Genomic DNA, 22,940 nt, shown 5'->3' on the forward strand with positions numbered 1-22,940 from the left:
CCCTCCAGGCGTCCCTCGGCAGACACGTGACCCCGCCCGGCACGTGACCGCCTGTCTCGGCACGTGATGCCGCGGCCACGTGAGCGGCCGGCGGCCTGAAACAGTGACCTGGGGCTGGAGAAAGTGAAGAGGAAGAGCCGGGCAGTGGAAAGTGAGAGCGGGAAGGGGAAGCCGCCGGGAGACCAGGGCGGCGCGTTGTGGACACTGGCCCGAGGCGCACGGGCCGTCTCTCGCCAGCCGGGCCGGTACTGGCCGCCGTTCCACTTTGTGTAGTGCGGGGGGAACCTGCGAGGCCCATCTCTTGTAGGTGGACCTGGGTCCCCAGTTAGGGGTGGGCCAGAAGGAGTTCGTTGTGGAGTGGCAAGCCCCTCAGTTGCCTCTGGGAAACTTGTTTCGGTCCTCAGCGTTCTCCCCTCTTAGGAGAGAAGGGAGGTGAAATCCGCCAAGTGTGGTTTTGATTTCCAAGCAGGAAAGGGAGTAGAGGAGCAGGTGTGACACTTCTCAGCGTTTTGGAGCACTCTTGATGGCTGGAGAAGATAGCCATGTCAGCCTTACCGGGAGTCCCCTCGGTGAACTCGACCTCTGGGTCCTTCCCCCACAGAACTGAAACCCCGGAAACCCCTGAATTTTAACTTGGAGATTCCTCTGGCCCTCTGATTCTCAAAAAGGTTGGAAATGGGAGTTAGAACTGGGACTTCAACAAGCATACTGAATGCTGGAATTCATGTTATGAAACAAAAGTTGTCTTTAAAAATAGTTATTGCTGGGTATGGTGGCACAGGCCTGTAATCCCAGGAACTTGGGAGGTTGTGAGGCTGGCCTTAGGCCTGAGCCTAAGCAACTCCATTTTAAAACTCCAGTTTGAAACCTGCAGTCTCGCCAGGCACTATGGCCCTCAGGCACCAACAAGTCACTTCTCCCACCCTGATAAAGAGTGAAGCCTCTGGCATGCTGCCGGAGGGAAAGGCGGAGAAGATCAGGGTGGGGACCACAATACCAGATGTTTTAACCCCAGAATAAATGATGTCCCTGAGAAATCCAGTGGTAGCTGATAAGGATTGAAAGGGGGGTCAAGGGCTGGGGATGTGGCTCAAGCCGTAGAGCACTCGCCTGGCATGCATGCAGCCCGGTTAGATCCTCAGCACCACTCACAAACCGCGGATAACTAAAAAATAAATATTAAAATTCTCTCTCTCACTCTTCTCTTTTAAAAAAATACATTCTACTGTCATGTATAACTAAAAAGAATAAATTAAAAATTTTTTTTAAAAAAGAAAGGGGGGTCAAAAGCCCCAAAATTTAGTATAAATAATAGAGCAAATGAACAAGACATTCAGCCAGCTGATACTGATGCACACAAGCTGGAGAGCCTGATGAGGACCTGGACTGACATCCCAACTCTTACCTGCCTGAACCTCTGCATTGTCCTCACTGCCTCAAACTCTACAGCCACATCTTGACCTTGGTGAGAGCCACAACTTCTCCCTAGGACTGCCTCCTCAATCGCCATCAGCTCCATCCCAGGAGAAACCTGCCTTCTTTCCTGACCTGATCACCAGGGTCTGAGTGTGTGGGCATCTGCTGGACTTAAAAGCCTAGGGTTTAAGATTTTTGATCTGACACTTGAACTTAGCACACAGAGGGAGTATCTATCACTAGGCTGTCATGATTAAGTGTGTTTGCAATGCTTAGAATTAATCTAGAATTGTTTGCTTGAATTTTAATCTAGAATTGTTAGCTGTGAATTGATTATGTCTATTGCAGTGCCTAGCATTAAGGATTGTCATTTTCTTGATTAAGAACTTATAGCGTGAAATTGTATTGAGTGATTTAAGCATTGAAAAGGGCAGAAGTGGGTGGACATTCTTTATTTCTCCCCCTGGACTCAGCTGCGGCCCCTGCCATTCTGCCTTGTGACTTTCCTGCTCTAGTCTGCACTTTTTGCCCATCACAACAGTGGCTGAGACTGGAGGATTGCAAGTTTGAGGCCAAAGTCAGCACTGTAGCAAGTCCTTTAGCTCCTTAGACTGTGCCTCAAAAAATAACAAGGGCTGGGGATGTAGCTCTTTGGTAAAGCACCCCTGGGTTCAATCCTCAGTACTTTAACTCCCCCACCCAAAAAGGAACATTATGCTGGACAAGATCTTGGTTTAAGGGTTCACTGTGATTCCTGTTTGTTTAGTGGTCCTATAGTGTGCTTTAGGCCACATGTGGGGGATTTATCAGAGCATGGCAGGAGCACTCAGTCCAGTATATACATGTTTTCCTTTAAGAGAAATCCAAGTCTTGGACTGGGGATGTAGCTCAGTTGGTAGAGTGCTTGCCTCACATGCACAAGGCCCTGGGTTCAATCCCCAGCACCCCAAAAGAAAGAAAAGAAATCCAAGTTCCTTGCCTCTGGGGCCTGAGGTAGCCTGGTAGTTTATCACCTGCTGTCTGCAGGGTGAAGAGCCCAAGCCTGGCTTCCTCTTGTTCTTTCTTTCCTCCTGGTGCCTGCTTGTCTTTTTGGTTGGTTCAGTTATTTATAAAGTGAATGTCCCACCCTCTTCCCTACAACATAAAATCCCAGCTTCTTAGGAACCATATCTGAAGTCACTTCAGTTCTGGTTTGTGCACTACAGTGGGTCACTCAACTAAATCGTCCTGGATTCTTGTCACTTTTTTCGTTTGTTTTTACTTGTTGTAGATTTGACTTTCCCTGCTGTTAATTCTGTCTTCCTCTTGCCTCTCCGGGCTGATAAGTAGTGAACTGGGAGTCTGTCTGTTGAATTTTTTTTCTGTGGTTGGGGTGGGAATGGAATGCTTGGTAAAGAGTGTGTTTCCTCATATCTTCTTCAGGTTTCCAGATTCTTCTACAGTTTGTTTCCTGCTGTTCCAGAAAAGGAGGAGTAATGGCAGAATTCCACCAAGGTGATGCTCTCCACCTTGCTGGCAAGGCTGAGGCCTGTTAAGCTGCACAGAGCCTGCTGAGACTTCTCCTGTGCAGTCGTTGGTCAGCAGTAATGTGACGTGCCAATACCTGAATAGGCTAAGTCTGGTTTGCTTCTACGAAATACAATGTTAAATTCAAATGTGATTGGAGGAATTCTAATATATTCTAATATATTTCCATTTTCTCTTGAAAAACTACTGGATAATCTTGAGCTTGGAAACAAAGCCCAGAATTGTATTTTGGCTCTGAATCCTTTCCTATCCTGTGGGTGTAGGTGGTGGCAGAACACCTGTAGAGGCTGAAAAAACAGTCCGTTCCCAGCTTTCCTGGTAGCTCACGTGTGGGCTATCAGGAGTCCAGCCTGTCAGGCTGAAGTGGAGCTGGTGAGTGCAGAGACGCTGGCCCTGGGTATCAGGGGGAGGACTTGGTGTGAATGTGCGTCTGCACTCAGTTGTGGTCCTGCCATTCCCCCTTGTGACTTTCCTGAAGTGTTCTGCATCCTTTTTGGAAATTTTGTGAGCTACTCAGAGTCTTTTCAGTACATTATTTTTCTGCTTAGAGCATTCAGAACCTGTCTGTACAATCGAGTTGTTTCCTGGGCTGGGGTTGTAGCTCAGTGGTAGAGTACTTGCCTAGCATGTGTGAGGCACTGGGTTCAATCCTCAGCACCACATATAAATAAGTAAAGGTCCATCCACTGTAAACTAATATATACATATATATTTAAAAACAGACAGTCGGGCCTGGAGATGTGGCTCAAGCGGTAGCGCGCTCGCCTAGCATGCGTGCAGCCGGGGTTCGATCCTCAGCACCACATACAAACAAAGATGTTGTGTCTGCCAAAAAACTAAATAAATAAATAAAAATTCTCTTAAAAAAAAAAAAAAAAAAAAAAAATGAAAACTAATAATAAATAATAAAATTCTTTCTCTCTCTCTCTCTCTCTCTCTCTCTCCTCTCCTCTCCTCATCTCCAAAAAAAAAAGNATACAACATAGGGCTGGAGATGTGGTTCAGTGATTGAGTGTCCCTGAGTTCAATCCCTGGTGAGGGACAAAAAGGCCACAAATGGAAAGTTTGGAAGTGTAGAGTGTGATGGAGCAGAGCTGTAAGGGGAGCGTTCACTGTTTTTCTGTGTTGAATCCTTAAAAGCTGATACGGTCTGATGAAGGAAAGATGTGAATTAACGTGTCTTCATGTGTCGCAATGTCTGGGACAGAGGCTTGCTTGCTCACTTTCTTTTTTTTTTTTTTTGAACTCAGCAGTTATGGTAGTGACCAGTAGAGAAGTTTTACTCTTAGAAAGCAGCAGATAGCTTTATCTGCTTCAGGTTCTTGGCAGAATTGAGGAACAGAACCTAGCACATCCTTTATATTAAAGGGTGGTAACCAGTTCCCAAAATAAGTATTTTTATTACAAATAGAAAACTATTGGGTTGGGGTGTATCCCGGAGGCAGAGTGCTTGCTCATCATGAGTAAGGTCCTGGTTTGATCCCCAGCACCACCAAAGAGAGAAAACAACATTACAGTACAGAAGACCATTTGATGGCACTTTAATCAGCTAACCAAGGTCAGCATCACTAGTAGGAGGACAAACTGACTTGATGTCCCTCCCGAGGGCTCTATGGAAGCCACTCCTCTAATGTTCTTCCCAGTGATGGAGAACTTACTTCTGTCTGCAGTAGAACAGATGGGCATGAATTGTGGGGCTCTGCAGGATGACAGACAGCTGAAACAATCCTCTTGGGTTGAAAGGTCACAAAGGCAGGACTGGTCACAGGTAGAAAGAGACTCAGAGACACAAGACCAGTGCAATGTGGGACCCTGGATTACTCTTGGAACTGAAACAGGATGTGGTCAAGAAGCTAGTAACATTTGAGGGAACTTTGTGGTTTCTCTCCACCAGTGTTGGTGTCTGTGGTGAGCATACCCATCCTGTAAGAAAGAGTGGGGAACTCCCTCCTGCCAAGACACTCTTGGTAGCTGAGAGCAACACGTTTTTACTGGACTTTGACATGTTGATCGATCAGCTGGGGAGGGGACATCTTCATGGCACTGTGTCTTGTAATCTTGGGGCACTTCATTTGTAGATATACAGAAGTCATTTTACTTTTCATTTATTTTCAATGTTTTAGTTGTAGATAGACACAATAACTTTTTATGTGGTGCTGAGGATCAAACCCAGTGCCTCACATGCTAGGCAAGCGCTCTACCATTGAGCTACAACACAGCTCAAAGCCGTTTTTCGATTACTGTTTTTCTGTGAAAATAATGGTAAATTATGCTGGTTAGTAATAGAAAACAGAGAAATGTGAAAATGTGGGATCAAAGGAGGAAATGCACCACTTGTTACCCACCAGTTATCTATGGTGGTGGTTGCTGTTTTCTGGTGGTACTGAGGGTCAAACTCGGGGCCTCATGCATGTGCCGCAGGTGTTCTGCACAGCTGCATCCCAGCCCCTGGGGGTGATGTGTGGAGTCTGGTAGTACACAGGTGCTTCTTAAAAATGCCGATACTTTGTGTCCTAATTCTTGCCTTATAGCAAACATTTCCCCATGCAGTACAGGCTTCCTGGAAGCAGCTCTAGTAGTCGTGTTACAGCATTTCCTGGTGTAAGTGAGATACGGAAATATTTTTGAGGATAGTTTTGTGTGCTTAGGATCTCCCCATGGCCTGCCAGGTGAGGTGGTGGGCCAGATGGTGATGCCAGGCTGCCCACTAGCGACCACTGGAAGGTCTCCCATTCTTGGTTGGCCGTTTGCTAGGTGTCCACCTTGCCCAGGCTCTGTCTCCTGTCTTCGTTGCCTGAGAGTCGGTGGAGCGGCTTGGATCCAGATGGACGGCTGGTTGGGTTTTAAGCACCTGGCCTGGGAAGAAGGAGAGGCTGCCAGGGGGTCTTCCCACCACAGAGCCTTGCCCTCAGGGCTGGCTCTTTTCCCTTCTCTTCCCATTTTCTTGCCCGTCCACCTCAGGTATCATTACCTAATGATAATGGCACTCATTATCATTAGGTAATGATACACAGGTGACTGCAGTGGCAGGCCAGGGCAGGCCTAGTATTGGTAATGTGTTAGGGACCTATACCAAGTTTCCAAGGGGAACATGCGCTGGTGCACAGAAAAGAGAAGCAGGCCTTCGTCGGGTGGCTGCAGGTGCAGGGCAGCTTGGGAAGAACCCCGTGGGCAGCCTGGGTCAGAACCAACAGGCATGAAAGGCAGTGTGACCAGACCCTCCAGCCAGGACATGCGTGTCCTCAGAGCTCGCCCTGAAGCCTGCATGGTGGTGTCACTCTGGCCTCTGTGCCTTCTTATGACAAAAGGCTACCTGAGGACCAGTATGGAATCAGAGGCTGCAGCAATGTGTTTCCCAAGAGCCAGGCTCCTGGCAAGCATGTCTTTGTCTCCTCCAGCTTTAACAACTAGCTTTCTATGTAAAATAGAGACACCCATTGAGCTGTTGGGTCAGCGAGTTTTGACAGTTGTGTACACCTGTGAAACCAGCACCCCAACGGGACGTAAGACGCTTTCTCCACCCCAGAGTTTCCGGTGCCCCTGAGCGTCAGCCCCTCCCTGCCCACCAATCACTGATGTGTCACTACAGAGCACTTTTCATACACAGGATTCACAGGGTGACTAATTTATTAAAAGAACATAGTAAAATAGTGAAACTGTTTCTGGGTGGGCACCCACTGACACGTCGTTCCTGGCCTTTCTGTGACTCTGGGGACTCTGTGTCCTGCTGTATGAGGAAGTCCCCCAGCCTTTCTCCGTGTCAGTCTGGTGGAGGTCGTTTCTTCAGCACATCTGACCGGTGGTCGTTTGCCTTCATTCACTGAGTATGTGGTTAGCTGAATGTTCATAAATAAACCACTTCAGTCACCACAGTGTCCTCCCACCCTGGGGAGCTGAAGTTTGCAGGCTGTTCCTTGGTCCTTTCAGTTGTGTGGTTTCTGGTGTAAGGAGCTTTGTACTTTGAACTCAGAATAACCCCCGGGAATTAGATCATTATCTCCATTTGAAAAAATAAAAACCACGCTTCAGAGATTTTAAGCAATTTACCTGGGGCATGCAGTCCTTGCAGAACCAGTACTGGTTCCTGGGGCTTCCAACTTGGAGGCCCAGCCTGAGACCAGTGTGGACCCTCCTCTCCACTGACCCTGTGCCTTGAAAGCTCTGTCCACTCTTTGTGGTGGTTCAGACACCTGTCGGTGCTCACAGCCAGGTGCCATCCCAGGTGACTCTACAACCGGCTGCGATTCCTGAGTCCCTCCACTTTTCTTTCCTTGCTTCACCTCCGTGGACACCTGTGCCTGGCTTTGCACCATGTGTCGCTGCCAGGGGCAGGTGCACAGGCCCCATGTGCTGCTGGGCCTCCTCCACTGTCCAGCTCTTCTGGAAACTTGACCTGCCCCATTTCTTCTCTTCTACATTTTCATATTCTTCCTCTCCTCCCTGGATCGGCTGGTCCCATGGAGAATGAATTTTCTCTGCCTTCATCATCCTGGAAAAACTCCCTGGTGCCTGCTCTATCCAGTGGCCACTGTTGTGCGCTTGAGGCCTGCCCTGCCCAGACACATGCCCTGCTGGCCTGAACTGGTGCAGCCTGTGGGCATCCGCACCGTTCGTCCCACTTTCCCCTCCCCCCTTGTTCCTCTCCCTAACACCCGCTGTTTCTGTTGCAGGGGACAGACGAGGCAAGGGACCGAAGACAGCAGGAAACAGTTTTATTTGGCTGCAGCCAGGTTCAGAGGGCAGATCTTTTGCTGAAATCAGTCAATCCCCCTGAACCCCAAGTTCAGGCAGTTTCAGAGTTTTATACCCAGCGCTGTGAGGGGAGGGGCTCAGAAGTTCACAGCCTGCAGCAGTTCACATAAAAGCAGCTTTTCACTGTTCTGGGCAAGTTAACCCTTCAAGGACAGCGCCTGAGAAGGGGGGAGCTTCTTCTCCCCTTCCTTTCCTCCCCTGCCAGCTGTGACCATGGAGCCCAATTGGTAACTTCTCTGATCTTAGAAATGTAGACATCTCTGTGAAGCCCAGCTCAAGGCCAGAGGCCTTGTTAAAGGATTTTTTTTTTAAAATCACACTCTGCATTTGCAAACACTACTTCTACAAACTACTATACTGGATACATGTTTGTGAAAAACAAGTAAAGGGGCCTTCAGCACCTGGAGTGCTGATCTCTTCCAGGCCAGTGGCCAAGTAAAATGGAGCAACAGGAAAATAGGAAGTTTAATTACACTGAACTTTTGCTTATAGTCTAAATAAATAATCAGTTGTGGTGGAGATTTCTGGAGAAGCTTAGTTAAGATGTTCTGTGGAAGGGGGGCCACTGCACTTCTAATGGCTCCTGAGGGCTGGGGAGGTGCACAACTCAGGTGAAGTTCTGCTCTGTCAATGCCTCTGGAACCTGGTGAGTGAGGCCTCAGGACACCACAGATGGCGAGGGTTGAGGTAGGAAAAGGCCAGATGCAGAACAGGGGGGCCTGCCTTCCAGATGACCTTTGACCTTGGTGTTCCTGGATGCCTGCTGTTAAAGCACAGAAATAGGGACAGGCCGGAGGGGGTTGTTAGTGCTTGGACCTTACGACCAGATAACCAGCTGGCCCTGGAGCAGACTGCTGCCCACAACTCATTAGATGAACTGAGAGTGGTTTTAAGATTTTAAAGTGTGAGAAAACAAGAATATGTAACGGACCATGAGATTTGCAAGGCTATTTTCTCTCCAGCCCTTTATAGAAAAGGTTTGCCTCTCTTCCCTGAGCAGGAGGAAGGAGAAAAGAACTCTGTAGCCATAAAATAAAACAGTCTGTTATTAAGTGTACACCTGTAATCTCAGCAGCTGGGGAGGCTGAGGTAGGAGGATTCCAAGTTCAAAGCCAGCCTCAGCAATTTATCGAGGCCCTAAGCAACTTGGTGACAACCTGTCTCAAAAAGTAAAAGGAAACAGGGATGTGGCTTACAAAACAAGAAATGATCTGACATGGAGGCTGAAAGGACACTCGCAGAGTCCACGAAAAAGTCCAAAGATCATGCCACACCCTGGAATCTCACACAAGAGATCTATTTTCAGTAGCACAAGGCAGACCAACAAGGCTGTCCTTCCGAGGACAACAGCAGTGGGTTGGCACTCAGAGCAGATCTGTAGGCTGCAAGACGAATTTCATAAGCTGCTGAGGAGCTGCACCATAAGCTGGGCGGGACTGCTCATTTAGCAGGCACCTACCTGTTCTACGGGAAGTTAAGCAGCCTCGCCTCAGAATCCAAACTTTGGAGCCTCTAGATAAAATGGCTCCCGACCTATAAAGGTGAATCTGATGGCAATAGAGGACAGGACCAGGAACCCCAGAAACAAATGGAGCAGGAGTCTGGGGAGGTAGCTTTTTCTTGTAAAACCCTCTGGGCCAGCTGACCTACACAATTTGAGGCAGGTGGGAGCAAAGAAGCTGGAGGAGCAGAGCCATATGGGAGGTCAGGGGATGCTTCTGCGAGACAGAAACCCCCGGAGCCAAGCGCGCGCTTTGTCTGGCGGGAGTCCCAGGAACAAGAGAGTCAACCACATGAAAGCAGGTGAACCTTGTAGCCAGTGGGCAGACAGCACACGGCAATGCCTTCAGGCTCAAAGGGAAAATGAACCTAGAATTTTTACACAACCAAACTGTTAAGCACAAATATAAAAACAGAAGCAAAGGTTCAGTAAATGTGTCTGCACGCATTCTGAGAATCATTCTCAGAATCTGTTTTAGTAAAACCAAGAAAACAAAAAGGAAGGCCAAAAGCCAAAAGGGAGTGGGCCTCAGCAGGAACTCAGAGAAAAGGGATTCCAGGGTCACATCTATGCTGCAGAGCTGTCACCAAAAGCTCAGTCCTTTGTCTCCAAGTCCAATCCAATAATGAGGACGGATGTTGAGGAAAAAGGAAAAAAGTTTCATTGGCTTTACTAGCAAAGAAGCACAGGAGACCCCCATCCCAGAGGCTGTGATTCTGCCGGTCAGCAGGAATAGGGGGCTTTAAAGGGGTGACTCAAAGGGTACACTCCAGGGTTCTCGGTTGGAGTTATAATTCACTTGTTAATTGGGGAGACTGTATCTGAGATCTGCTGGAGGACTTCATTGGTGTGGTGGGTGTGTGCTCAAGGACAGACGGAAAAGGCTGGGGAAGAAAGGTAATCCTGTTTCCCCTGAGATTAGGGAAGGGGAGAAATTAGGAACAGGGACAGAGGAAGAGGAAGAAATGTTCCATTTAAAAATAAGTCTCAGGCTGGGGCTGGGGAGGTGCAGAATGAGACAGACATTATTACCCTGCATGCGCATATGACACACTACGGAGGGACTCCACGTCAGGCACAGCCAGAGCAAGCAGGAGTTGTGTTCCATTTGTGTACAATGTCAAAATGCATTCTACTGTCAAAAAAATTCACTGAACTAGACAAAGGGGAATGAAGGGAAGGGAGAAGGGATAGTAATAGAAAAAAAAAAAAAGCAGAATAAATTGAACATATCTTAACTATCTTCATTTATAAATATATGACCAATATAAATCCATATCATGTACAATCACAATAATGTGATACTGATTGGAACAAGTTCTTCTATGTATAATATTTCAAAATATACTGTCATTTTTAAAAATTGAAAAAGGAGAACTCAACCAAGGGTACTTTGCATGGAAAATTTAAAGTGCCCCTAAAAACTGATGCAAAAAACCAGCTACTTATGTGTAAAAATTTTAACAGGAATTTAGGGAAGAAAAAATTTGTAAGGGTAATAAATGCATGGAAAGTATATGATCTCACACATAATAAGTACATAATCAGAGAAACATAAACTAAAATAACACCACTTTGGCACCTATTGAATATAAGCAAAATTTAAGTGTAAAAAAATTCCAAAATGATGATGAGGATTTGAGCAACAGACATTCTAATGCAATCATCTTGGAGAATAATTTGGAAATATTTAGTAAAGATAAGTTACAGTGTAGCAATTCCACTCTCGGGCATACTCTAGGTCAGTAGTTCTTAAACATTTGGTACCAGAATTCCTTAAAACTTTTAAAATTTATTTGAGAATAACAAAGAGCTTTTGTTTTGGTGGGTTTTGTCTATTGATATTTGCCATAACAGAAAACAAAACTGAGAAATTAAAAATACAATGTACTGTCATTTAAAGGTCAATAAAAGATCCACATTGACGTTAAAAAATAACAATCAGCCTTGGGTCTGGCACAGTGATGCCTGCCTGTAATCCCAGTGGCTCAGGAGGCTGAGGCAGGAGGATGGAGAGTTCAAAGCCAGCCTCAGCAAATGGTGAGGTGCTAATGAGCAACTCAGTGAGACCCTGTCTTTAAATAAAATACAAAATAGGGCTGGGGATGGGGCTCAGTGGTTGAGTGCCCCCAAATTCAATCCCCAGTACCCACCACCCCAAATAAATGGCGGGCTGCAGTTGTAGCTCAGCAGTAGAGCACTTGCCTTGCCTGTTAGGCACTGGGTTCAGTCCTCAGCACCACATAAAAATAAAAGTATTGTGTCCATTTACACTTAAAAGAAATGGTTCAAACTAAAACAACAGAAGATTGAAAAAAAAATGGTCTTAGAGAAAAAAATTGGATTTATGTAAATAGTGTAACAAGAAAATGAATCTTTGTGATAATGGAACAGTCACCTCATCCTCTCCCCTGCCAGTGACCTCATTTATTCCGAAGTCATGGTCTGCACCTGACCTCGTAACAGTGGTCCACTTTATGCTTTAAATATATAGCCTTGCTGCTCTCAAACGCTGTGACTTATTTTTAAAATGGACATGTTTCTTTTTTCTTCTCCCCCTGTTCCTCCCTAATCTCAGAAGAAACAGGATCACCTTTCTTCCCCAAAGGCAGAGTAGTCTGTTCCTGAGCACACACCCACCATGGGAAGGAAGTCATCCAGACTTTGGGGATGGCACCAGCAGATCTCAGGAATGACAGTCTCCTAAATCAACAAGTGATCACGACTCCAACAGGGAACACCTGGAATGTAGCCTTTGAATCACCCCCTTTAAAAGCTCCATCAGCCTTCGGGATACGAGTCCCCTGTGTTTCAAAAACTCCCCCTCCTCAAAACCATGGCCTTGTTATTGGATCGGCGTGAGGAACCAGGACCAAGCTTCCGGCCACACCCTGAGGCTCTCCCATCCCACCCTCCTCCAGCTCAGGAAACACATTCATCTAGTGGAGGCTCCTTCTATTCTTCTGACTAGCAGTTCACCACCACATCAGTCTCTCCTTTTTGTACTGGCGATTGAACCGAGGAGTGCTCTACCACTGGGACACCATCCCAGCCCTTTTTGTGTATTATTTAGAGACAGGGTCTTCCAGAGTTGAGGAGGGTAGCTCTGAGCTCTGATCCTCCTGCCGCACCCTCCTGAGTCGCTGGGGTTACGGTGTGCATCACCACGCCTGGTAGTTTGTCATCGTATTTTTAACACCCTCCCTCCCCCCCCCAAGTAAACTTTAAAAATGTCATTCAAAGCTGCGCCAGGTGTTACATGCCTGTAAACCCCAGCACTTGGGAGACTGAGGCAAGGAGTATGACAAGTTCAAGGCCAGCCTCAGCAACTTAGTGAGGCCCTGTCTCAAAATTTAAAAAAAGGGCTGTAGTGTAGAAAATTAAAGGGCTGGGCATGTAGCTCAGTGGTACATGCTTCTGGATTCAACCCCCGGTGCCACCCCTGAAATTCACTCGACTGGGCTGTAGCTCAGCAGTAAAGCATGCACTTAGCAAGCAAGAAGCCGTGGGTTCAATCTCCAGCACCGAAAATAAAATAACTATGAAATTTAAAAACGAGAACACACCAGTGGGAAGACGTTCAAGTGAAAATCTTACCTTTGACTGGGGTGCAGCTCAGGGTAAGACACTTGCTCAGCACACACGGACACCCAGCCCACCAACGCAGCACCAGCCCGTCCTCTCCTGAGAGAGCGGATCTTAATTCACCATCTTAGTGGACAACCACAACAGAGTATCTCATATTCCTTCCTTTATTTATGGTTTTGTTTTCTACGTTTAACTTGAGTATAAAAATTGGCTTTGACCCAAATCTCCTCTCTTTCCTGAGGGATGAGGTTTTGAAAAGCTGCTCAGGGGGTGACAGGCTGTCCCCTCCCCAGAGCCCAGGCCAGCTCTCCAGGCTCGGCCCATGTCCTCTCCGAGCCAGTGGCCTGCAGCTGCACCGTGTCAACATGTCTTAGGATAATGTCTGCCTATTCCTGCTGCTTGCTTTCTACTTTAATTTTAGAATCAGCCTGTTTTCCTTTCTTTCATAGTGGGGATTGAACCCAGGGACTGTCTTTATTTGATAGTCTTGCAAAGCCGTTGAGACTGGCTTGAACTTGCCATCCTCCAGCCTCAGGCTTCCGAATTGCTGCGGGGTGTGGTGTGGGAACAGCACGTTTCACTTCTTGCTTTTCACACAGATATTTCCCTCCGTTACTAGGAGTTTTATCTTCTTTTGTTGCTAACGAAAGCCCAATCTTCCATGGTCTGAGTCTGCAGGAAGGCTGCTGACTTTCCTGTTAATTGGGGGTCATAGCTTTCTGTGTGCTTCTCTTGGATTTTCTGGGCATACTTTTCTAGTCGGCAAATAATTTCACCTTTCTAACTTCACAACTTTTTTCTCGACTGTGTTCCTTTTCAGTTACTTCCTCTGTGCAATGAGTTAACCACAGTAACTTTATTAAAACACTGGCTGATGCTGAAAATATGGGAAAGGACAGCTGTTGGTGGGAGGAGAGGCCCAGCCCAGCGCTGTGTCTGTGAGGTTCTGCGTCTCCTGTTGCTGCTGACAGGGGACCAGGAAGGGACAGCCACTGGAGAGCATGAGGGCTTCCCTTTACTGGCATGTTAATAATTGAAACTGCTCAACAGTTATGAGGAACGTGTAGTTTGCACACCAAAAAGTTTTATTAATGTAATTTTAAGGCCAATTAAACTAATTTTATTCAAAGTCTATATTAAATTACAATATTAACAATCTCTAGACACAATGAACCTAAAATATAAGAATAGAAATAGAAATCTATCTGGCCTTTCATAGACCTCATATAGAACTCATAAATGGAAATTTACAAATATAGAAACGATGATATTTAAAGAGTAAGGATTTTAACATGGGAACCCAAAAGATGTCATATTTTAAACACGCATGTCTCAAAAAGGGAGAATCCTTTAATAAATGTAGCATAAAATCAAATTATATAAACTCGGTATATTCCAGAAAATATTGCTTCAAACACGATACCATGATCAAAATTCCTTTGGTAGCTTTTAATCAAAATGAAACATGGTACTCTAAAATGGAAAGTACTTTCCAATGTTCTCACAAGAGCATCTTTGTCATTGTCACCATAGTAACGTCTCCACTCAACTCTCATTCCACCTCCCGTGTGTGTTCACATGTAACCAGGAACCAACAAAATCCTTTAATCTTTTGACAAAATGACCACTGTGTCACAAGGTCGGGACCGTCAAGTCTGCTAGGGAACTTCCTGCAGGGTGGGGCAGAGAACAGGGCAGTCCCAGCTCAGGACCGGAAAACCAAACCAACCAAACTGTATCTATCGCGGTAATCACACAAATACTGCAAGTTAAGGAACCAAACGCAGGTGCCCGCCTCAGAAGGAAAACAGGGGCCCAGGCCCAGGCCCAGGCCCAGGCCCAGGCCCAGCCCTCAGCAGAGGGCACACAGGTCCTCGCTGTAGGCCACTGGCTGTGTGCTGGGCTCAGCGTGACGACACAGGGACCTCGCTTGAAAGCCCGATTTATAAAAATCCGTTGCCACAGGTTAGACCTCTCTGGGACCCCCGAACACGGACGCAGGGTTCTGGCTGCATCGCTGAGCTGCCTGATGGGACCTGCTCTTCCCAGAGTCCCCAGTGGAGCTCCTGTTCTCACTCTGAGGCTTGTCAACCGGAGCACTCTGGGACTTCGATGCAGCATGGAGGGTCTCTTCATCGTGCACTCGGGACCCCACACACACACATGCACACGCACACACACACACCAACCCACTGGCGGCTCCCTCCAAAGAGCGGCAGGACCTTGTGGAGGACTCCTGTCAACTACCACCTGCGTCCGTCCAACCTCAAAGTCATTCCACACAGAGCAACGAACATCTCAATGCCTAAGAGAACTAGAGAAAGAACTGGAGGGGAAGGATGTGTCACGTGAAGACCCTGCACCCTGGGCGAGATGGCCTGTCGTCTCCCGCCTGGTGAGCCGAGGGTCTCCCGTGTCCAGCGGCAGGCTCCTGGAGCGAGTGGGCTTCGCCACCCTGCAGGCGTGTCAGGCCACGTAGTGGTACTGGTTGGGACTGTCCTTGTCACGCTCCATGTAGTCTCTGTCTATCAGAGACTCGATTCTCTTCTTCAGGTCTCCAGGCTTGAAGAGAAGACAAGAGGGCTCCTCAGCACAGCAGCACCCACCCGTGGACGTGCCCAAGGAAGCACATGCTCATGATCCCCAGAGGACACCTATTCCTAAGTCACCGACAGTCACAGGACACACAGCACCCCTCACGCATCGCCAGCTACGAGCAGGCCAGCTGCATGGCGCCCTCAGGGAAGGAAACCTGATGGCCTGGGAGGGCACTTCTCCTGGGCACGCCTCTTGGTTACTGTGTGCTCACCACGGGCTGTGCCGACACGGAATCCCAGTGTTCCTCTGCCAACAGACGGTGACCACCTCAGTGAGCCACCGCCAGGGAGGGTGCCACCACACCTCCCCACTAATCGAGGGGGATCTGTGCTCGTGTCTCTGAGCACCAGCCCCGCTCAGGGCGGCACTCTTGTGGGCCAAATAGTGGACCGTTCCATTCGGCAGCAGGCCACACACCCAGTTAGCTACGAAGCAGACCTGGGAGCCTGGCTGCCGCCCCCCACACCTGCTGCTTCCCCACAGGCGGTCTGTGGGCCCAGGGAGAAGCACTGGCCTGGCGGGGGGGCAGAAAACAGTTCCATGGGCTCTGCACATCAGCTGGGCAGCACCTCAGCTCCCTCTGGGACCCGCCTGGTGAGGAGGGAGGGTAAACCTGCATCACAGAAGCAGAGGACTTTGACCCTCTGGCAGGCCCAGGTCCAGAGCTGACACCTTGCGGGGTGCTGAATGTGCTTCCTGACTCACTTTCCGACCACTTTCGTAATATCTGCCTAGCCTACCCCATGTCCTGAACAGGGAGGAGTAGCTCAGGTCTGGAGCGTGCACGGTGCAGGGGCACAGCCCAAGGTGACTTGTACACACAGCGGCATGAGCCATCACCAAGGCAGTTCCTACGTGCTGAGAGAGCCACTGTCATGATTCCTATAGGATCCCCTCCACTGCGGAGAAGGGCCTTCTGCCTCTTCCTCCCCACGGGGTGGCAGGTGTGCAGCAAGCCCTCACACCCCACTGTCCAGTGTCCCTGCTCAGGGCCTCCTTGTGCACCACGCCCGTAGAGGCTGGTCAGGGCCTGGACATGGGGCAGCACAATGCCACACACTCATCCACGCTACCAGGGTTCTGTTGTGGTTTTCTGTGCTGGGGGAGCCCCAGGCCCTTGTACATGCTAGGCAAGAGCTGCACCGCGGAGCTGCACCCAGCCACTAAAGCCACGGAGACATTTACCTTGACTGGAAACTTCAGCTGGTTATACAACTCAGAAACTAGAAGATTGTGACCAAGAGTCTTTCTCATCTTCATGATTCTGACTATAGCAGCATCAATCTGGTATTGCCTATCCTGAAACACTCTCTCGGTAGTGCTCACTTGTTCTTCAACCTGTGCAAAGACAGGAACAGAGTGTGAAAATGTTTTCTGTGTTGTTTCATGTTGTTGAGTTTGACAAGTTTTGTTCTGATGTAAATCAAGGCCAGACCTTGGATAGACTCTCTTTTATTAGGTGTTTTCATTTGTTCTAGGAAATCAGCTTCTTAGAATGGCACACTCAAAAACACAAGTTGAAACTAATTTTAAAGTTATGTTTTCCTTATCAGAATGTTCAATCAGCAGTAAACAAAGCACCAGGGCTTATTACACAGTGAGCTTTGCCTGACACCAGGAGCCAGACTGCAGCCCAGGGGTAGGCTGCGTGGCCACCTGGAGATGTGAAGAGGCATGGCAGGTTGGAAGACTGATTCTTGATTTAAAGCAAGCTTTATCAAGTAAGGATTGATTTTTAAAACGAGTGGGGGGGGGGGAGAATTTGAACATGATAAAGAACAATTACTAGAAACAAACAGTAAATACCACAAACAAAAATTTAAAACATTACTTAAGTGGAACACCCTGGCGTATGCCTGTAACTTCTGCTGTTCAGGAGGTTGAGGCAGGAGGATCGCCAAGTTTGAGGCTAGCCTGGGCAACTTAGCAAGATCCTGTCTCAAAATTAAAAAAATAAAAAAGAGCTGGAGATGTAGCTCAGTGGTTGCACACCCGTGTTCAATCCCCAGTACCCAACAAACAAAAACAAAAACCCCAAAACAAAAACAAAACACTATACTTAAAAGGGTCTACCTATGCAACTGAGAACAAACTAAAAAGATATACTAAGAAGCAACAGATAAAATGATCATTATTTTTAGATGAGCTAGAAAAATCTAAGAAAATCAACTGAAAAACCATCAAAGCTGATGAGAATTTTATAAAGGGGCTAAAGTAAGAAAAATGCACAAAGATAAACAGTGCTGATCTACACACACTAATAACACCATCAGAAATGTAAAGAACAGAGACCCCGGGAGGGGTTATGGCTCAGTGATGGAGCGCTTGCCTCGCACCCGTGAGGCACTGGGTTCGATCCTCAGCACCACATAAAAATCAATAAATAAAATAGGGCTGGGGATGTGGCTCAAGTGGTAGCCGCTCGCCTAGCATGCATGAGGCACTGGGTTTGATTCTCACCACCACATAGAAACAAAATAAAGATATTGTGTTTGCCTAAAACTAAAAAATAAATATTAAAAAAAAAAAAATAAATAAAATAAAGGTATTGTGTCCACTTGCAACTAAAAAATATTAAAAAACGAAGACCATCCTGCCTCTTGCAACTAAAAAATATTAAAAAGCTGGCCATCCTGCCTCAGCTCTCTGGTGGCTTGCAAATGCTTTATGGCCTGCACTTAGTCACAGCCTGCAGAAAGCCGCCATCACTTCTTTAGGAAGGGCTTTGCTCCCTGTACTTCTCTACTACCACAGTGTCCTTGGCTGAATGAATTGTCTATGTGCTGGACAGGACGGCTGGGCATAGCTCTGAACGGATGGCCGGATCTCCGTGGTCACGAGAGCTCCCAGCGCCAACAGGAGGTGCGAGCTGTGGTCTGCTGAACGAGCACACATCTGCAACTACTGATCAGCATGAACCAGGAAGTTGAGGCCTGTGCACACGAGAACCCCGAGAGGGGACCTGAAAGCCGGCGAATGCAAGCTGAGCAAGAGGACAATGTGGCTCTCAGATTTACTGTGAGGGTTAGGGTTAGAGGAGTAAGTATATTATCTAAAATGCTTTGGGGGTCAGGGTGTGACCAGGAGTAAGTATATTATCTAAAATGCTTTTGGGGGTCACTTGCCTAGCTTGTGAAGTGCCCTGGGTTCAATTCCTAGAACTGGGGAAAAAAAATAAAAGGAATTAGGTGCTGGCTGTGAAAAACAGATCAGCAGAATCTGGAGATAGGATTGAGAAACTGACCCAAATGCAGGAACCTGATACATAACAAAGGTGATAATTCACGGAAGCCATCCCAGGGTGACATCAGAAGGGACCAGTGGTAGGGGTCAGTGCACAGAAATGGTACGCATGCAACGTTCCCACAGTAAGAACAGTGTGTGACAGGTATGTCACAGAAGCCACTGTGGGATCACACACGTGGCAACATGGCGACTCGACATTTGTAATCCAGAGCAGGCGGAGGGTATGTGCACCCAAATCTGTAACAGATGCCGACCTGCCCTTAGAGGTGGAAACCACCCCACAAAATCTAGGCTGGGATGCTCACTGCACCCTTGGAGGGCATACAAACACAGAAAGTGTCTGGAAAAGACAGGCAGCAGCGATGGACATCTGGAGCACGCTGCTGAGAGAGGGGGCCCTCCTGAGAGGCCCAGGTAGGTTCCCATAAGGTTCTACAGGAAGTGAGACCCACAGAGATGTGAAAGACCAGGAGTTGCCAGGGCAGGGAGGAGCTGACAGGGCAGAGGGCAGGCGGGCAGTGACACCACTTGACACAATACTGCAAAGGTAGACCCAAGGTAGGGGTCAGTACAGACCCACCAAAGGCACAGCACTGAGGGCCAACCCCACACAGGCTGTGCACGTGGTATCCAGGGATCGTAGCTCACTCACTGTGCCAACTGGGGTGTGGATGGTGGGGAGGCCACGTGGGGCAGGGAAGGGCATATGTGCGAAACTTCTACACCTGCCTGTCAATTTTGCTATGAATCTAGAACGATGCTAAGAAAATAGTCTTTCAGGAAAGTAGATGCACATGAGCACACAAGGCCTGCACCAATTCAACACCTTTCCAAAAAGGACGTCTATTTCCCTACACTTGCCACCCTGGAGATCACCAGACTTCTTAACATTTTCCCCACTCACATGAAAAATGGAATACTACTTTAATTTCAGAGGATTATTGATGTGAGTCAACATCATTTTACACTGTGGCTGGTCTCAGGTGTTTCCTTGTGAATGATCTGAATGTACTTCCTGTCTGGCTTCCTGAAGCCTCCCACTGTCAAAGCCAGAGCTGGAGAGGTACCTGTGGTTACCTGGGTTAATCAGAGGTGTCCTCTGTCCTCGCGAGTGGCCCCGCCCCTTCATGAGAACCTGGCATACATCATGCAGGTTTGGCAGTTACAGGGCAGGCAGTGGCTGGAACTGCCCCACATGCGGGCTATGGGGTACTATGGCAGCAGTCCAAGAGCTGGGGTCTCGAGTCCGTCTACACCACAGACACCCGAGGGTCTGCTCGCTCCCTGCTCAAGCTGCCACACTGTCATGGTACCACACAGACACTGCAGCAGGCTCCTGCCCCAGGCCCAGGTACCCAGTTCTGAAAAGCCACCTGCTTTTTGTGCCAGGAGAATCTGCTGCCACAGAGCTGACCCAGCACATCACCGTGTGAGTGGGAATGGCTGCTACTGAACAGATTTCCAAGTTCCCTTCTCATGGAGACTATAAAGCTCACGAAAGCTACGTGAAAGTAAGTGCTTTTATAAACACAGTATTCAAATTAGTTTTAGGAAATGCTTTGGACCTCTGTCTAGAATCACTATGAAAACCAACAATCCCTTGGTGAGCACCAAGTAAAACGAGAGGAGTGTTGTACATACGGTTTCCTTCATCTGGATCTGGTTGATCTTTATTCTAAACAGCTTGTGCTTGAACTCTGCATTGAAGAGGAATTTGTCCCCGTCCTCCACCTCCTTTCCTTTGGGACTTTTGATCAGGACACGCGCCTTGCCACAGGCCAGGGACTGCAGCGTTCTTCTCAGTTCACTGTCCTCTGCATGGGAGGCAAAGCAAAAGCAAGCACAGGGCGGCATGAACCAAGGAGAGCCTCGAAGACGAGTCAGAGGCAGGCCGCCACCAGCTCCTGCAGGAGCACGGGCTCTGGGACGTCCTGACAAGTCTGCCTACCTATCCCGGTGGCCATTTTTATCTCCTCAAAGCTGAATCCATCTCCCTCGTTGAACATGAGCAGCACCAACGTCTGGAAGAGGGACACCTGGAACTCTTTCTTCCCCTGTAAGAAAACAGAATCGCTGCTGCAAGAGCTGCACACGAGCACCCAGGCAGACCACAGAAGAAGCATTTTGCTCTCAAACTTTTTGTGAGGGACGAAGAACTCACTAACACCACCAAGTACGAAGGAATTAGGTCATGGATTGTAAAAGAGTAAAACCACTATTTGGTATTGCAGTTTACAATTCTTCTCTTAAAATTTTTTCTGAAGCAGTGAGAAAGTTCTTCCCTAAGTCCCACTGAGCGGAAGGGCATCGTCCCATTCTTCCCTAAGTCCCACTGAGCTGAAGGACACGTGCCATTCTCCCCTAAGTCTCACTGAGCGGAAGGGCATCGTCCCATCTATGGCTAGACACAACTGCTGACTGGTGTCTAGCAGCTACTCTGCCATCCAACCTTCTCTAGCTATGGGGCCTCTTGGTGGCAGCAGGAATACCTGAGGCCAGAGGAGGGAGGAGGCTCACCTGGGAGGTGGCCAGGGAGGGTGAGCAGGCAGAGCTCCTCCCTACAGGAGCACAGGGATGGCTCTGCCTGGGTCAGCCAGGGCCATCCCCCTGGGCTTGTCCCCAACAGCCCAGAGTGCTAATAGCTGAGCCTGTCCCCGCTGAGAGAGGCTGCACTTCTGTACTGAGGGGACGGGGACAGAAGGAGGGGCTGCCAGGCCACCTGGTAGACCAGCTTGGCCGTGTGTGCAGTGGCGTGGTGGCCTACAGTTGTGCAGCTGGCAGACGCCGTGCCCTAACTGCAGCACACTAGCAAGGCAGAGGCTGGGGTGGCAGATGAACACGTTACCCTCAGGAGCAGGTGCAAGGACGTGCGCAGATGGACTAAAACCTACGCGATCACACACAGACGAGCATGTTGTATCAGCTGTGCAGAATAGGAGATGGGGACTATTTTGCATAGTGTAGGTGACCAAGCATCACTTACAGAACTGAGGTTCCATTTGCGCACACAGGGACTCCTCCTCACCAGCCTGCCTTCTGTGTGCCCTCCCTTCCGCTGACCACTCTTACCACAGTGGGCACTCTCACTCTAACTGGAGTGATCCAGGAAAGACCGTCATTCAATTGTCAAAGAGCCCCTTTGGGGCCCGTGGGATATGTCAGAACTTATTTACTGGCTTGGCACTTTAAAACAAAAGGAAGAAAATAAAGGAGAAGAGCAGGAAGAACCCTGGAGCTGGAGGGCGGCAGCGGCGCAGGGCACTTAGAGGCTGGCCGAGTGCTGAACTGCTAGATGATGCCCATGATGCCCCTTCCCCTTGTTTCAGCCAGTCCCTTGGTCAGAAGTGACATCTTACTGTATTTTTAATTTTTTAAAATTTTTATCCATTTTATGTGGTGCAAAGGATGGAACCCAGTGCCTCACATGTGCTAGGCGATGCTCTGCCTCTGCACTGTGCCTAGCCCTCCTTCCTGTGTCTGAATTGGAACCCTTTGGCCAGCCGAGAAGCAGAACGCACCTCCCAGTCTCTGCTTGTTCCAGTTACACCAACGCTGCCCCTGACGGACTGGAACATCGTACCAACCCTTAACTACTGTTCAGCTCACAGACCTAGAAAACCCGGGGCTCAATTGTGCCAAACAACGTTTCCTTCTTTGCTATCCAGGTTCAATGACAATTTAAAAAGTTCCATGAACAGCCAGGCGTGGTGGTGCATGCCTATTACTCCAGTGACTAGGGAGGCCAAGGCAGGAGGATCACAAGTTCCAGGCCAGCCTTGGCAACTTAGCAAGAACCTGTCTCTAAATAAACTATAATAAAAGGCTCGAGAATGTGGCTCCGTGGCAGCGCTTGCCTAGCACGTGCTAGGCCCTGGGTTCCATCCCCAACACTGCACGAACAATGCAAAGTGAAACGCCGTGAGGTAGAGAAGAACTTACCTCCTTAAACTCTGCTTTTAAAACGGCGTGCCCCAGCGTGCTCTGCCACTGCAGCTTCCGTCCGCTGTGCTTGCCCAGGTAGAAGGCCTTGAACACCTCCTGGAGCCTGACCATCTGAGGGCACGGAGACACGGGCAGCCTGAGCACACTGGCTGACCACCGGCCACTGTGGAGTCTCTGCAGTCTCCGGCAGCTCAATCAGAGTGCGGCCCTATGTTCTCAAAGTTATTTTCCTGATTCCATCACCTGTGAACACGCCCTCCATCCCGACCTTGGGGTTTCTTGTCACACCTGGCTCTCGCTTGGACAGAGAGATGGTGCCCGCAGCCAGATGCCCTGACCTGCTCAGGTCCCAGCTTTCCCTCCCCCCCCC

At 48.6% G+C, this 22,940-nt stretch overlaps 1 protein-coding gene, 1 long non-coding RNA gene and 1 other non-coding gene across 4 annotated transcripts in view; 2 read left to right on the top strand and 1 right to left on the bottom strand.

Annotated features, from left to right (window-relative positions):
• The first annotated feature begins 6 nt into the window (after positions 1-6).
• Positions 7-3,169, top strand: LOC125616006. Its single transcript, XR_007346599.1, has 2 exons — positions 7-668; positions 2,839-3,169. It is a non-coding gene; the product is annotated as an uncharacterized LOC125616006 (long non-coding RNA).
• On the top strand, positions 2,293-2,366 carry Trnav-cac. Its single transcript has one exon. It is a non-coding gene; the product is annotated as a tRNA-Val (tRNA).
• A 10,665-nt stretch (positions 3,170-13,834) lies between the features above and the next one.
• Cul4a (cullin 4A) overlaps positions 13,835-22,940 on the bottom strand; it is a 25,311-nt gene continuing 16,205 nt past the window's right edge. For both annotated transcript variants that reach the window (XM_015483926.2, XM_048800584.1), the window contains exons 14-18: positions 22,568-22,681; positions 20,577-20,682; positions 20,270-20,442; positions 16,568-16,720; positions 13,835-15,346 (exon numbers count right to left, since the gene is read on the bottom strand). In XM_015483926.2, the coding sequence (XP_015339412.2) occupies positions 15,251-15,346; positions 16,568-16,720; positions 20,270-20,442; positions 20,577-20,682; positions 22,568-22,681 (642 nt within the window). In that variant the 3' untranslated portion in view covers positions 13,835-15,250. The remainder of the gene's footprint in view (positions 15,347-16,567; positions 16,721-20,269; positions 20,443-20,576; positions 20,683-22,567; positions 22,682-22,940) is intronic.

This window comes from Marmota marmota, unplaced genomic scaffold (genome assembly GCF_001458135.2).
Source record: "Marmota marmota marmota unplaced genomic scaffold, marMar, whole genome shotgun sequence".
Classification (NCBI taxonomy): Eukaryota; Metazoa; Chordata; class Mammalia; order Rodentia; family Sciuridae; genus Marmota; species Marmota marmota.